The 12,606-nt window shown below is 37.0% G+C and overlaps 1 protein-coding gene across 3 annotated transcripts in view; it reads right to left on the bottom strand.

The window, feature by feature from the left end:
* The window catches only part of LOC108037294 (sex determination protein fruitless), a 116,792-nt gene extending 109,381 nt beyond the window's left edge, over positions 1-7,411 (bottom strand). For all 3 annotated transcript variants that reach the window (XM_044459209.1, XM_044459208.1, XM_044459210.1), the window contains exon 1: positions 7,131-7,411. In XM_044459209.1, coding sequence (XP_044315144.1) covers positions 7,131-7,411 — 281 coding nt within the window. The remainder of the gene's footprint in view (positions 1-7,130) is intronic.
* Between the last annotated feature and the right edge of the window lie 5,195 nt (positions 7,412-12,606).

Raw genomic sequence — 12,606 nt, 5'->3', positions numbered from 1 at the left:
TTGATTTCCTTCAGTGAACAGTGACAAGTCCCGTTGGGAAAATGGGGAAAAACTGTCTGTGGGCTTGGGTCGGGCTTTTCTATTTCCGTGTAATCATTCTTAACTTCCAGGGCGCTGCACGTGACTGTGTAAGCTGGCAAGTCAAGTGCTTGTGATTTGCAATTGTCGAGTCACCAGGCACACGCACATTTGTCTGGAAATTTTTATAGCTCCGACGCATATTACATTCTCCAGCGCTAAGTGACCCAAATTGTTGTCAAGCAATGTAATTTGAACATGAATATTTCCCTCACTGGCACTAGTGGCACTAGGTTTGACGCCCACAGTGCGTATGCGTAATCACGCCGAACATACTGCTTGAGTGTCAAATCTTTCACTGGCCTTAGGGGCGTATTATTAATAATGTAATTAAAATTCCAATTGCACGCACATACGAAGTGGCCGCTTTCCATTTAATTAAACTAAGTCAATTGGCAAATAAACACCTGATTAATATTACGCATACGCAGCCTGTTCTCAATGTGCACACTCTTCTCTAATTGCAAAGTCTTAAGCTGCAGACGGGAATTTATTTGCGGATGGCTCCCATCAAAAAAAACCAATTCCACAGACATTTGGTGCAAATAAAATGTAATCAGCAGTAAATCAAGTACGGCACAAGTGCAGGTGAAAAGTTGATTTCTCACACAACAAAAGTTGATGAGTCATGGGAGGAAATGCCAAGGAAAGGGAGTCTGAGCCTTTTAAGTTGGTTTGGGAAATATATATTCTCTGCAAAATATTTGAAATTATGATTTGTGCCGTTGGCCACATTCGAAAGCACTCGAAAATCTCCTTTTTCCCCTTTTTCGTTTACCACACCTATTTTCGGGTGACAACTTCACAAAGTTCATACAGGAAAATCCTTACTTGCCAGTTGCCAAAAGTTAATTATAAAGAGCATTTCGTTTTGTCTGTCTTAAGGTTTCTGCATCACCTTTTCTACCATTTGTTTGTCTGTGCTTAAGCTTCGCCTTGAAGGCATTGCTTTAATAAATTATTAAACGGCAACCGAATGCCCAAGTTTGCAATCAAATTCATCGGCAATTTGTTAGCTTCTGCACACAGAATTCTTGGCAATTAGTCAGAGCTTTTGATCAAACACATTAAAGATGCATCTTAAATAAAAATTTATTTTTAAAAATGTTAATACATTTTATGAGATTTCTTTTGCAATGTCGTTTCATGAAAAACGAAACACTCGTAGAATGGAAAGTGATTACAAAAATGGGATTGTTTAATTGGACAGTATTTCTAAATTTCTTAAATTAAACTTCAGCGTACACTGAGCGAATATACATAAGATAAGAAGAAAGGAAAGCTAACTTCTGGCGGAGCCGAAGTTATACCCTTGCAGAATATTCTGTAAATTCTATTGGTTGACCATAAAACACATAAAAAATCACAACTTCCTAACTTTACAAAAACCAAAGTTATAGCATTTCCAATCGTTCAGTTATATGGCAGATATAGGATATAGTCGGCCATAACTTTACCAAATGTAATCCGATTTCAAAGTGGCATACCTCTAAAGACTTGTGGTTGGATTCTCTAAAAACTGCATTCAAAATTTTCATTTTAGCGTTGACCGACTTTTTGACCCATTTTCATGTTGGTTATTTCTAAGTTTCCGATGAGTTACCCAAAGGTGACCCACAATTGGACTCCTAGATTCCATAACTTTACCAAATATAATCCGATTTCAAAGTGGCATACCTTTACAGACTTGTGGTTGGATTCTCTAAAAATCTGCATTCAAAATTTTCATTTTAGCGTTGACCGACTTTTTGACCCATTTTCATGTTGGTTATTTCTTAGTTTCCGATGAGTTGCCCAAAGGTGACCCACAATTGGACTCCTAGACTCCATAACTTTACCAAATATAAACCGATTTCAAAGTGGCATACCTCTTAAGACTTGTGGTTGGATTCTCTAAAAATCTGCATTCAAAATTTTCATTTTAGCGTTGACTCTACAAACACCAAGGTTATGGCGTTTCCAATCGTTCAGTTATATGGCAGCTATAGGATATAGTCGGCCGATCCAGCTCGTTCCGACTTATATACTACCTGTAATAGAAAGACAACTTTTGGGAAAGCAGATAGCTTTAAAACTGAGGGACTAGTTTGCGTAGAAACGGACAGACGGACGGACGGACGGACGGACGGACATGGCTAGATCGACTCTCCTGGTGATGCTGATCAAGAATATATATCGGAAATGTCTCCTTCACTGCGTTGCAAACTCTTTACTGAAATTATAATACCCTCTGCAGGGGTATAAAAATGGATCAAAAAGATAAAAAACCAATTTTTTTACAAGGTCGGAGAACTTACAATCCTTTGCAAGAGTATAAAAACATGTTAAAGAAAATGTGTATAGATCTCTATGACTGAATGAAACTAATTTAGACTGTATGTATTTATTTCGAAAAATAACCTTAAGAACCATTAATAAAAAATGGGTAACATCGTATAAAAACAATGCCAAATATTATTTTATTTATTTTATATCTTAGAAGTTAAAGGATCTTTACTTGTATTTGTATTTATTAGCTGCAACGTTCAACAAAGTCTTTTTGAGATCAAATTAGATAAAACTGTTGAAACTTTTCTCTTAAATAAATAGCTGACCCTGGCTGAAACTTGAAGGCTAACACAAATGACTTTCCCGATCCCGTCTTGACCCAAGACCCTAATGAGCCAGCGGTGGCAGTTTATGAAGTGCCAACATCTGATTCTTATCCAATTAGCGGGGCTGCCAGACGACACGCTGCGTTTACGCCAGGACACAGACAAACTTTCCCCCAAAGGATGTGGTAGAATGAAAACACCAATGCAGGGGTATTTGCACTCAGAGAAACAAAATAAAAACTATCTTTATACTCGTTTTCTATTTCTGAACAAGATTTAATATCAGATAATTTTTTGTAAAAATAAATATATTGAATTGAAAGCAAGTACGAACGCCTTAATGAATATAAATATAAATATAAATATAATTTAAAGGGTTTACTTTTCTTTTAATATTTCTAAGAAATATTTGTTTACCCCTGAGCAACTCTGCTGGCATATGGTTAATAAATACAAGCTAAAAATTATTATTGATTGAAGCTTTAATAAAATGGTTTCCAATATCTAAAAAACGATTTTTTAAGTGTAAGTGGCATGGCAAAAACCAAACTCCGTTTTGTATTTTCCGGTAGGGAAAGGGCCCACAACAAAAAGCAGCACACAAAAAGTTGAACAGTTGAACCGGCAGCAAACAGCAAGTGGCAAAAAGTCAGCTGGAAAATGTGTTAACAGGTTAAAGTCACGAGTGAACCCGCCGTGGCTTTAACCAGCTTAGGCCACACTTAGACTCGTTAACTGATTTTCTGAAATGTGATTTATTGACTTGACAGTGGCCCCAGGTGCTGGGCTGCATCCATTTTTTCTGGACACTTCCGCAATTACTCCCGACACTCCAAAGTGTTTGCAGCAGGTCAATAACAATTTTGCCTCTATTGCCTGAACTTCCCGCCGGATAAGTGCACATAATTTGAGCGGAAGGATCTGGGGTGCTCAGTTTTTAATTACAGGTATTCAGCTGGCCATATCCAGGGGCGATTCCTTCTCGGTTGAATAGTATGAGAAAGGAGGCAGGATGAGATACGCACTTTTCTCGACCGGATGCCGGCTGACTTGTCTGCAACCCCAAACAAAAAGTGGAACAACAGAGGGACGAAACTCCAGAGGAAACTCCGGCCTTTTGTATTCGTCCTGTGCCAGTTCCACAGTCTACTGCTTTCATTAGACCTGGCCAAGTGGCGTTCACGGACTCGGAATTAAATTGCATTTACAGGCGCACCTCTTTTGCAGCTTCTCCACTCTGGATTCTGCGCTAATGGTGTTACATGACTTGGGGCCATTGCGCCATTATTATTATGGTTATTATGATTACTCTCGGCCTTCAGCCATTTCATGCTGGAACATTCTTAAGCGCCACCAAATTGTTGCTTAGCTTGGCTTAGGCCAAAACAAGCAAAAGCCTGTTCGCTTACTAAGTGAAATGAGCTGTATTTAATTTAATGAAAATTAAACCATAGGAAAATCCGGGTATAAAATACCCTTGAGTGGCAATTATTAATATGGCAAGCAGGACTTTAAATTAAATTTGATGAGTAGCTCCTAAATTAATTAGACAATTATGGAGGAGAATGTGCAGATAAGTTTATTAAATTTCATTTGCTTATATTTAGGTCTGGCTTGTCTCTTCTTTATGTGGCTATTAACTTATAGTTTTTTTTACATTTTTTGCACCGATTTCAGCTAAAGAAAATGCAGAAAAATGAATTGTGTGTTCAGGATTTAATTAACGGAGCCTATGGAGCGGCCATTTGGCAAATTAGCATGTTTCAGCCGTCAGGACACCTGAGAAAAGCTAATGTTTTTGGCAGTTACCATATTACATGTGTTACCGATTACATGGCGGCCTTAAATTCCTTACAGGAAGTGCATGACCAGTGTTGGCATCATGCCATGCCACACGTCACAGTTACGAGCAAGCCGGAATAAAACTTGGCCGTAAACTTGGCACACGTTGAAAATAACTTTTTTAATAAATGGGCATGTTAACCTTACTGACTATTTGCCAAATCACAAGAGAACGTCTTTTAAAAAAGGTTTTGTTAAATATTCTTTTGATTTTATTTTCAAAAAAAAATAGTATTTCACTTTCAATAATTTTGCCCTCAAGTGGTTTAGCTAAAAGTTTTGAAATAAATGTATTTTATTTTGTCGATATATTTTTTTATTTTTTTTATTTTAATCACAATTTTAATTTGAATATTTTTGATCTTTCATAAAGTCAATAAATAAGGAACCAGACTTCTTGAGTACACAAAAAATAACCCAACCATACCTACACCTAAAATTAACTTGTCAAAGGTGACCAATTTCTCAAATATTCGCTTGCTCAGGTGTGACCACAATCATGTGAACCATTTTAATGGACAACTGGCATGTCAACTTGCCATTGCACTTTTGCATATTTAAGATGCTTGTTGAGACATTTCCGCTATAATTGATTATCGCAACACGAAACATAAAGTAACGCGAATGGTCTGAAGGAAGTAGCTTAATCTTACCCGGTAGAATAATTACCCAATATTTTTTTTTTCTCGATTAAGTTGCATGTGCAACCTGATTTGCATGTTAATCAAAGGAAATTCGTTGCATGTTGCTAGGGGTAGAGTTCACTTTTTTTTTAGCTTTCATTGGAATGTATTGTTTGTTATTTTTCATTTGGCATGCGCAAAATGCAGCTAAGTTAAGTTGTTCGAGGGCCTATAGCCTGTTTGCTACGGATTGCTTATCACTTGCTTATCACATGCAGCGACGATCATCGGTTGCACCTTCCATCTGGGCTCAATGCCGCCCGCTATCCGAATGCAGTTGAGTTCTAGGTGGGATTCACTACTTGGTCACTACTTTGGCTAGTCAGTGGCTAGGGGCTTAAGTCTATGATTAAAATGGCTCTTCACTTACCGCGCCAGTTGGTGGGGATATATTTTGTGGGCTTGTTGATTGTAGTCTTGGTTTTTGTTTTGTTTTTTTTTTTTTGGTTAGAATTATGAGAGAGAAACGGTGGCTAACTAACTGATTACTAAGTAAAAGGACTAACTTTAGGTTGCTGGGATTTGAGGCCCAGTTCGGGTTGAGTGTTGATTGAAGAGCAGGTCCTCCGGATGGGGAATGTTGATTGATGATCTTGTCTCTCTTTTTTTGGGGGGTTGCTCCATCCTCACACGTACTCGAATTCTCACAGTTTGCTTGATATCTTTGCTCACTTGGAAAAGTGTTTGCCTTACAATTGCTTACAATCTACTTAGGGTTAGGCTAATGGGCTGGCCAATTGAGCTTCAATAGGGGTTTTCCTTTTTACAGTTTGTACTCTTGGTAATTAATTTCTGCATTTTACATGGGTGCATATCTCGCCTGGTGCTCGGTTTATGCCTAGGACCTAGGACTACTAATAGTGGTTAGGCATAAACTAACTGGTATACAATGTGTGTGTAGTTTCGTTAACTGTTAATTATTGTTAATGTTATTGCTTGGAAACTGTATCATTTAAGCTAAGAGAAATTCTTTGTTTTCGATTTACGTATACTTTGATATTAGCAAGACTTTATCGTATAACTACTTTTGGTTATTTATAAGTGATTAAGTTTTGTAGGTAATTACTGGGTAGCTTGTGGACCCTGTGTTTAGCTGTTTTCTTCTACCAAATATATGCAATTGTATCGAACTCCTTTCCTGGCTTTGGCTATATAATACCATATGTTAATATTTAATTATTATTGTATGTAGCTGGGCAAGACTGTTTAAATGTAGTATTTTTAAAAAGAATTTCTACTTAGTTATTGTTATTGGATTGCTTGAGTTACGTATACGTTTGGTTACTTAAGTCTAGAACGGTACAAGTGCTGTCTGAAATGCTCTGCCTTAAATCTAGGATAAACTTAGTCTATTAGCATTATGCTATGGAGTATTTTCCTACGAATATTACTTAGTTTGGTGTTGTTTCTTGCAGTTACTTTGCTTCTACTTAGCGAAGGAAATAAAATATATTCTAGCTTACATTTTCATAGCGTAGCAAACACTTTTACTCGGTGATGTTCTCTTATTTCTCTCTCTATTTCTCTAGTTAATATTTGTATTTTGCTTTTACTTGATGGGTTCAAAGTCCATTGGCAAACGTTGCAAAATGAAAGCTGATATTTTAGGATGATTGGCTAGTTTAACTTTACTCTAGATTTGCTTTGGGCGTGATTATTTAAGGGCATTTAAAACTGTTTCGAACTAACTTAAAAACTTTTAAAAACTCATGACTCATTTTTGTTTTTGTTGATTGCAGACATAGCAGAGAAGTGTTGATGTGTGTTGCTGATGATATGCATATCAATTGGTTGGGTTTTGGTTTTGATTTCTCTGCAATTCTTTGCTCGTCTTCGATCTGGTGTTTTGGATTAACCCTTCCTCTTTCTCCACTTTCTCTCTTCCTCCCCCATTTTGTGTTGTTTTTGTTTTGTTTTATGGGGGGAGGCTTACCTAGGGGATGCGGGCGGAAGCGGAAGCGGTGGCGGCGGCAATGGCGGCGGCGGTGCCCGCACATCCGTCTCGATATTCCGCTTGTGCGGCGTCTGCAAGTCCAAGGCCGCATAATGCGAATGGGCGTGGCCATGCCCATGGGCGTGGGCGTGGCTGTGCATATGCCCATGACTGTGTGGGTGGCCCACGCCCAGCGGCGACTCCCGCGGCCTCAATGTTGTGGGCGGTCCGCGGAAGAGGGCGTACGGATTGCCGAAATAATCCTGTGACGTCGCCATCATTTTGGCCCTGGCTGAAAGCACATAATAAATGGGTAGGGAAAACAATTAGCTCGCAATTGACAAATTATGACAGGGCAGCAGCGTACAGCTGCTGAAATTAAAAGCAAACATTGAGCGATCGCTGGCATGTCAATAAAGCATTTTTATAGCCACCGATTGCCTCCGACTAAACGATGGCATGTGAACGGGTGCACTTGAAAAAGTTTACTTCAAATACATCCTTATTTAAAGGACACCTTTAAAATTCGATTTTTTTTAAATTCCCATAATATAATAAAGATCTTTGTCAATTGTTTTTTTTGTTCGAAAGACAAAGAGAAAAGTGGTCAAATTAATTTTTAATATTAAATAGCTACAAAGTTATTTTAAGTTTCAAAATGTTTAAATCAAAAATATTCAAACATGTACTTTGGATAAGGCCATATATCTTTTCAAACACAATTTTTTCCCTTTTAATTCTTAACTTTTGTTTACTTTAAAACAAAAACTACATTTTTCTAAACTGGAAACCATTTGAATTTTTTTAAGATCATGAATCCACTCAAACCAATTAATGAAATCGTTATTTTTTCTTACTGTGGCTCATGCCCTTTTTCCGCAGAAATCATTTCAATGCCTTTGTCAGTGTCCATTCATGTTTTTTAATTTAATAGTCGTGTCATGTAAATGGGCCCTGCACGCGACTGCATTTAATTCCGGTTGTGAAATGAAATTATTTAAACATGTTCGCCGTGATTGATACCCATTCCCCGTCCGAGGCCCTGTGCCAGGACCTGTCCTTTAACCCTCTCCCGTTGGGCGGTGCAGATGCAGTACACATGTCGGACACACCATAATTGACAGCAGAGGACATGCCACGAGCGGACTACACATGTAATTAAGTGCCGGATTGTCGCTTAAAGTGCCGGCAATTGCGACGAACGCGTAACGAGGCGACAATGGCCATCGGCTTTTGGCGTGAGAGATATCAGAAATCCGTTGGTTTAAGCCGAAGACAAGTGCCAATTAATAATTATTAATTTATAGAGCCCATGAGAGTCAGTAAACATTTATTAAATTTAAAACACTTATTGAATAGTTTGAATGGAGCACATAAAAAACCCTAATGATAGCATATAGTTTAATATTTTGTCTTCTTAAAATATAACTTATTACTGTAAATTACTAAATTTAACATACAAAAAAAATATCAATTTTATATAAGAAACATGTGACGAATCGGAGTAGTCAATCATTTTTGTTTTTATATAATTTATTTAATTTATAGTACAGACTAAACTATTATCAAAGTCAAATAAAGTTTTTGTAACTTCAATAGAAGCAAATAAACAAGTTTAATAACAGAAAATATGCTCCGTCTTAGATATGAAATCCATTAATTGATGTTTGTAAAGGCAATTATTGAATTACAGGTCTGCATCACCATGAATTGGCATTGCCAATTACATAGAACAATTAGGGCTCACAGCAAACACAAATTCCTGAAAATCAGGCAATCCCAACCCACATTCTCCTCCTGTGCTCATGTAAACATAACCGGCTCATTATTTCCCGCCCATCAAATCGACCAACACTTGAAGTCACTTGCAATTAAATGCTTACACTGCGGTCCGAGTAAAAGCCCCGCCCCCGAGATCCCCATCCTTCCTTCCTTCCAATCCAAGCCGACTTTACACACTCGACGTGTTTACGCAATTTCCAACCAATTGGCATCAAGTGGCAAACACATTTAAGCCACATTTCGCAGAATCCAACCTCTGATTCCATTTCTCAGCCGCAATTATAGCGCCCGAAAAGGGAAAATTGCACAACAGTAAATGCACAGCGGTGTGATGACCAATGCGAGTGCCGGATTTTTTGTTTTAATGAACTTTTCCTTCGCGCTTTCCTTGCCATTTTCCACTGGGTTTTTGCATAATTTACCGCGACAACGACAGCTCAAGTGCTGACTGATTTTCTACCTGGCTGGCTGGGTGGCTGGCGAGACGTCGAAATAAAAAAATCGAGTCGATGATGGCTGCTTTTAACTTTTGCATAATTACGTGTAAGAAAAGAACATTTTCCAAAAGTTTGGGGTGGCAGCTGAAAACTTAACATCAGCCTACGTATATCGGGGATCTACGGAAAGCTTGCGGCACGCACGGTGCGAATTGTTTTAACTTACTTGGCTCAACTTTTTATTCCACGCACCGCGGCACTAATGGCACCCCCCAGAGTGTCGTTGGACCAAAGGGGTTGGGTACCTCGGATAAGGGGTTCCGATACTCATACACAAGTGTCCAACAGCGGCTAAAGTTCTAGCACTTAAAATAAATTACCGAAACCTATCTAAAAACAACAACAGAAATTTGATTAAAAAAACTAAAAACATGATATTCTGTTACTAAACTATTACTATCATAAAAACTTATTTTCAAATAACTTTGCAGAAGTTAATAATAATTCTACACTTCAAGAGTAAATCAAAGTTATTTAATTTTAATTTCTTTAAGTATTAAGAAATCTAAGGCTTTTTGGTTTTTGAATTCAAGAAAATAAAATTTGTAAACCAATTTTACTTAAGGATATTCGTGTTTAATAGCCAGGAATGTTAAATTTACAAAAAAAATGTAGATAAACAAATTTATTAAAATGTTTACCTGCCACTTTTAAAAATTTGTGATAAAGAACTGCTACTATTTTAACTATACTACTATTTTAACGGCCACTGTACGTACGCACTCTAACTCTCGCAGCTGAAGGAAATGTGGAGCAATAGCGTCAAGTGCACGCAGTCTGCTGCACTACATCGGGGATGAGGACGCCTGGGTGGCAGGCTGGAGAAGCTTTATGTTCCAATATGTGGTAATATAGGCCAGACGTCGTGGGTCGGCCAGAACACCTACGCGCATTGGTGTCACCTACTGAACTGAACACTGAATTCAGAGCGCTGAGCGCCGAGAATCAAACGCCTAAAAAGGAACTCTCGAGCAATAGTGATGATAAAATATTTAAAATAGTTGAAGTAAACGAGAAAATATATGCAAAAATAATCAAGAGACAGAGTTTTCGAGAAAATTTTTAGAGAGAATTTTAATTGAAAAATAAATAATGTCATACAATCACAAGAAAACAAACCCTTCTGAATATAAATAATCAATGTATAACTTTAAAACTTCTAACTTTTAAACTATAAAAAGGTATAAATAAATATTTTTTAATTTTTGTCCAGAAATATATTATTTCAGGGAACTTACAATAAATTTTTTAATTTTCTGTGCTTTTCAACTATGTATTCTTTGTTAACTTTCTATTATAGAGGTTTTTGGTTAATCTTAAACTATTTTTTTAACTTGACAGTAATAAAACTTTCCTAAAACATTAATTTTGCATGACTTAAAGCCAAATTGGCAGACCTGCTGACCAGAATGCTTGGCGTATCAGGCAAAGTAATCTCTGCTCTGGAACGCTTTTACAGCGCCGCGCTCAGGGGCTGTTAATGAGTCAAGATATGATGCATTTGCAAGTGTGTGGTGAGCGAGAACATGTGTGGGTGTATGTGAGTGGGAGCGACGGTGTGTTGGTGTGTGTGGGTGTCCTAAGTGCGTTGCACTATGGGGAATTTGCCCGATTTTTTGGAATAAATGTATTTTTTAAAAGTGTGCCGATTTCCTTTTTTTTTTTTGTAATGTATTAAGAAAACATCAAGCTGTTTGGTAACATACCGCAAATGTTAACTTAAAAGTCTAGTATTTAAATGCCAACTGTTAAAGTCAGCTGTTGCAAGCGCACATGGTTTGTTTACATTTTGCTTAACTTTGAAGCTCACTTTCAAATCATTATCTCTGCAACAAAATGACGTAAGACAGTCAAATTTGAAATTATTACCAATTCTCAATGTATGTTCTGTGTAAAAATACTTATACATTGCTTAATATGTGCGTCCAATTTTAACAATTTGTAAATGTAGCAGGTGATGTTTTCGTTTGGGTTTTGGAAAGAAAGTTAAACTTTCAATAGAGTTTTACAAAAATGTTTAACTTTGTTCAGTAAGTGTCTTTATCCATGTTGTAGAGTGATTAATTGCGAATTCAGAACATATTGTCTCATCGTGCGCTTCGTGCGACTTTTCGCGTAATTTCATTTTTAAGAAACCAATTTCTTGAGCAGCCCTGCTGGAAGTTTTGCATAAGCAAAAGGGTCTTCGAGAAAAAAAAAATGGCGAATTCACTTTTGTTAGCAAGCAAGTTGATCCCACAGTGGAATCTCCAACTTTACAGATGTTTTTCAGAGAGCCGTGGTTACTTCAGACCCCATCATTTCATCAATGAATTTGAAGAAGCGCGTCCGAAAACATGAGCTGCTTGCTCTTTCACCAAAAGTCATTTAATTGTAATTATGCGAATATGAACCTGGAGACGAGTCTCTAGATGTTGATAATTATGAAAAAGAAAACGACTATGATTTTTTTAAATTAAAAATTAAGAGCATATAGAGCTAAATTTGTTATAAAAAATATAAAAAATTGGGTTTGGGGGGGGGTATACTTTCACTTTTCCAACAGGTGTGTATAGGTATGTAGAACACTATAAAAAAAACCTCACTGAAATATGTTACATAGTTCGCGAGTTATTAATTTATTCCAAAAAATCGGGCAAATTCCCCATAGTGCGTTGGCGTCAAGTTGAAAGCCGCTAGACGGCAACAATGGCGGCGAGCAACAACAAACGCCGTCGGTTTTTGTTGCCTACTTTTGTGCGCCGCTGAGATTGAGAGTTCTGGGCTCAGAAATATACATACTCACATTTTGTACATATGCACATCTATTTTAATGACTAGTGATGAGGCTCTTAACATGAGGAAGTAGTGAAAGCTGAGCCAACAATTATCAAATTTCACGGTCACTGGTTTAGTGTGCAAAGCTTCCCCATATCATTATTTTTATGAAAATTAAGACAGAGTTAAAACATATTTATAACCCCATTGTTTTTAATGTAAATTTTTTAGAACAAATTTAAGCTCTAAAATGGTATTGAATATAAAAAGGAAATTGTACAATTAATCGAAATTTTCTGTGAAATACTCAAACTAATATTCTAAAAGTGATCTTATTAATATCCAATAATAATATTAATTGACTCCTTATAAGTATGTATGTTTAGTTTGACATTTTTAGAATATTTTAACAAATTTTATTTAAAATTGAATTTTTTAAA

This window comes from Drosophila rhopaloa, unplaced genomic scaffold, assembly GCF_018152115.1.
Source record: "Drosophila rhopaloa isolate 14029-0021.01 unplaced genomic scaffold, ASM1815211v1 contig_178, whole genome shotgun sequence".
NCBI lineage: Eukaryota > Metazoa > Arthropoda > Insecta > Diptera > Drosophilidae > Drosophila > Drosophila rhopaloa.
The sequence above is the reverse complement of the archived record's forward strand: the minus strand, read 5'-3'. Positions and strand labels throughout refer to the sequence as shown.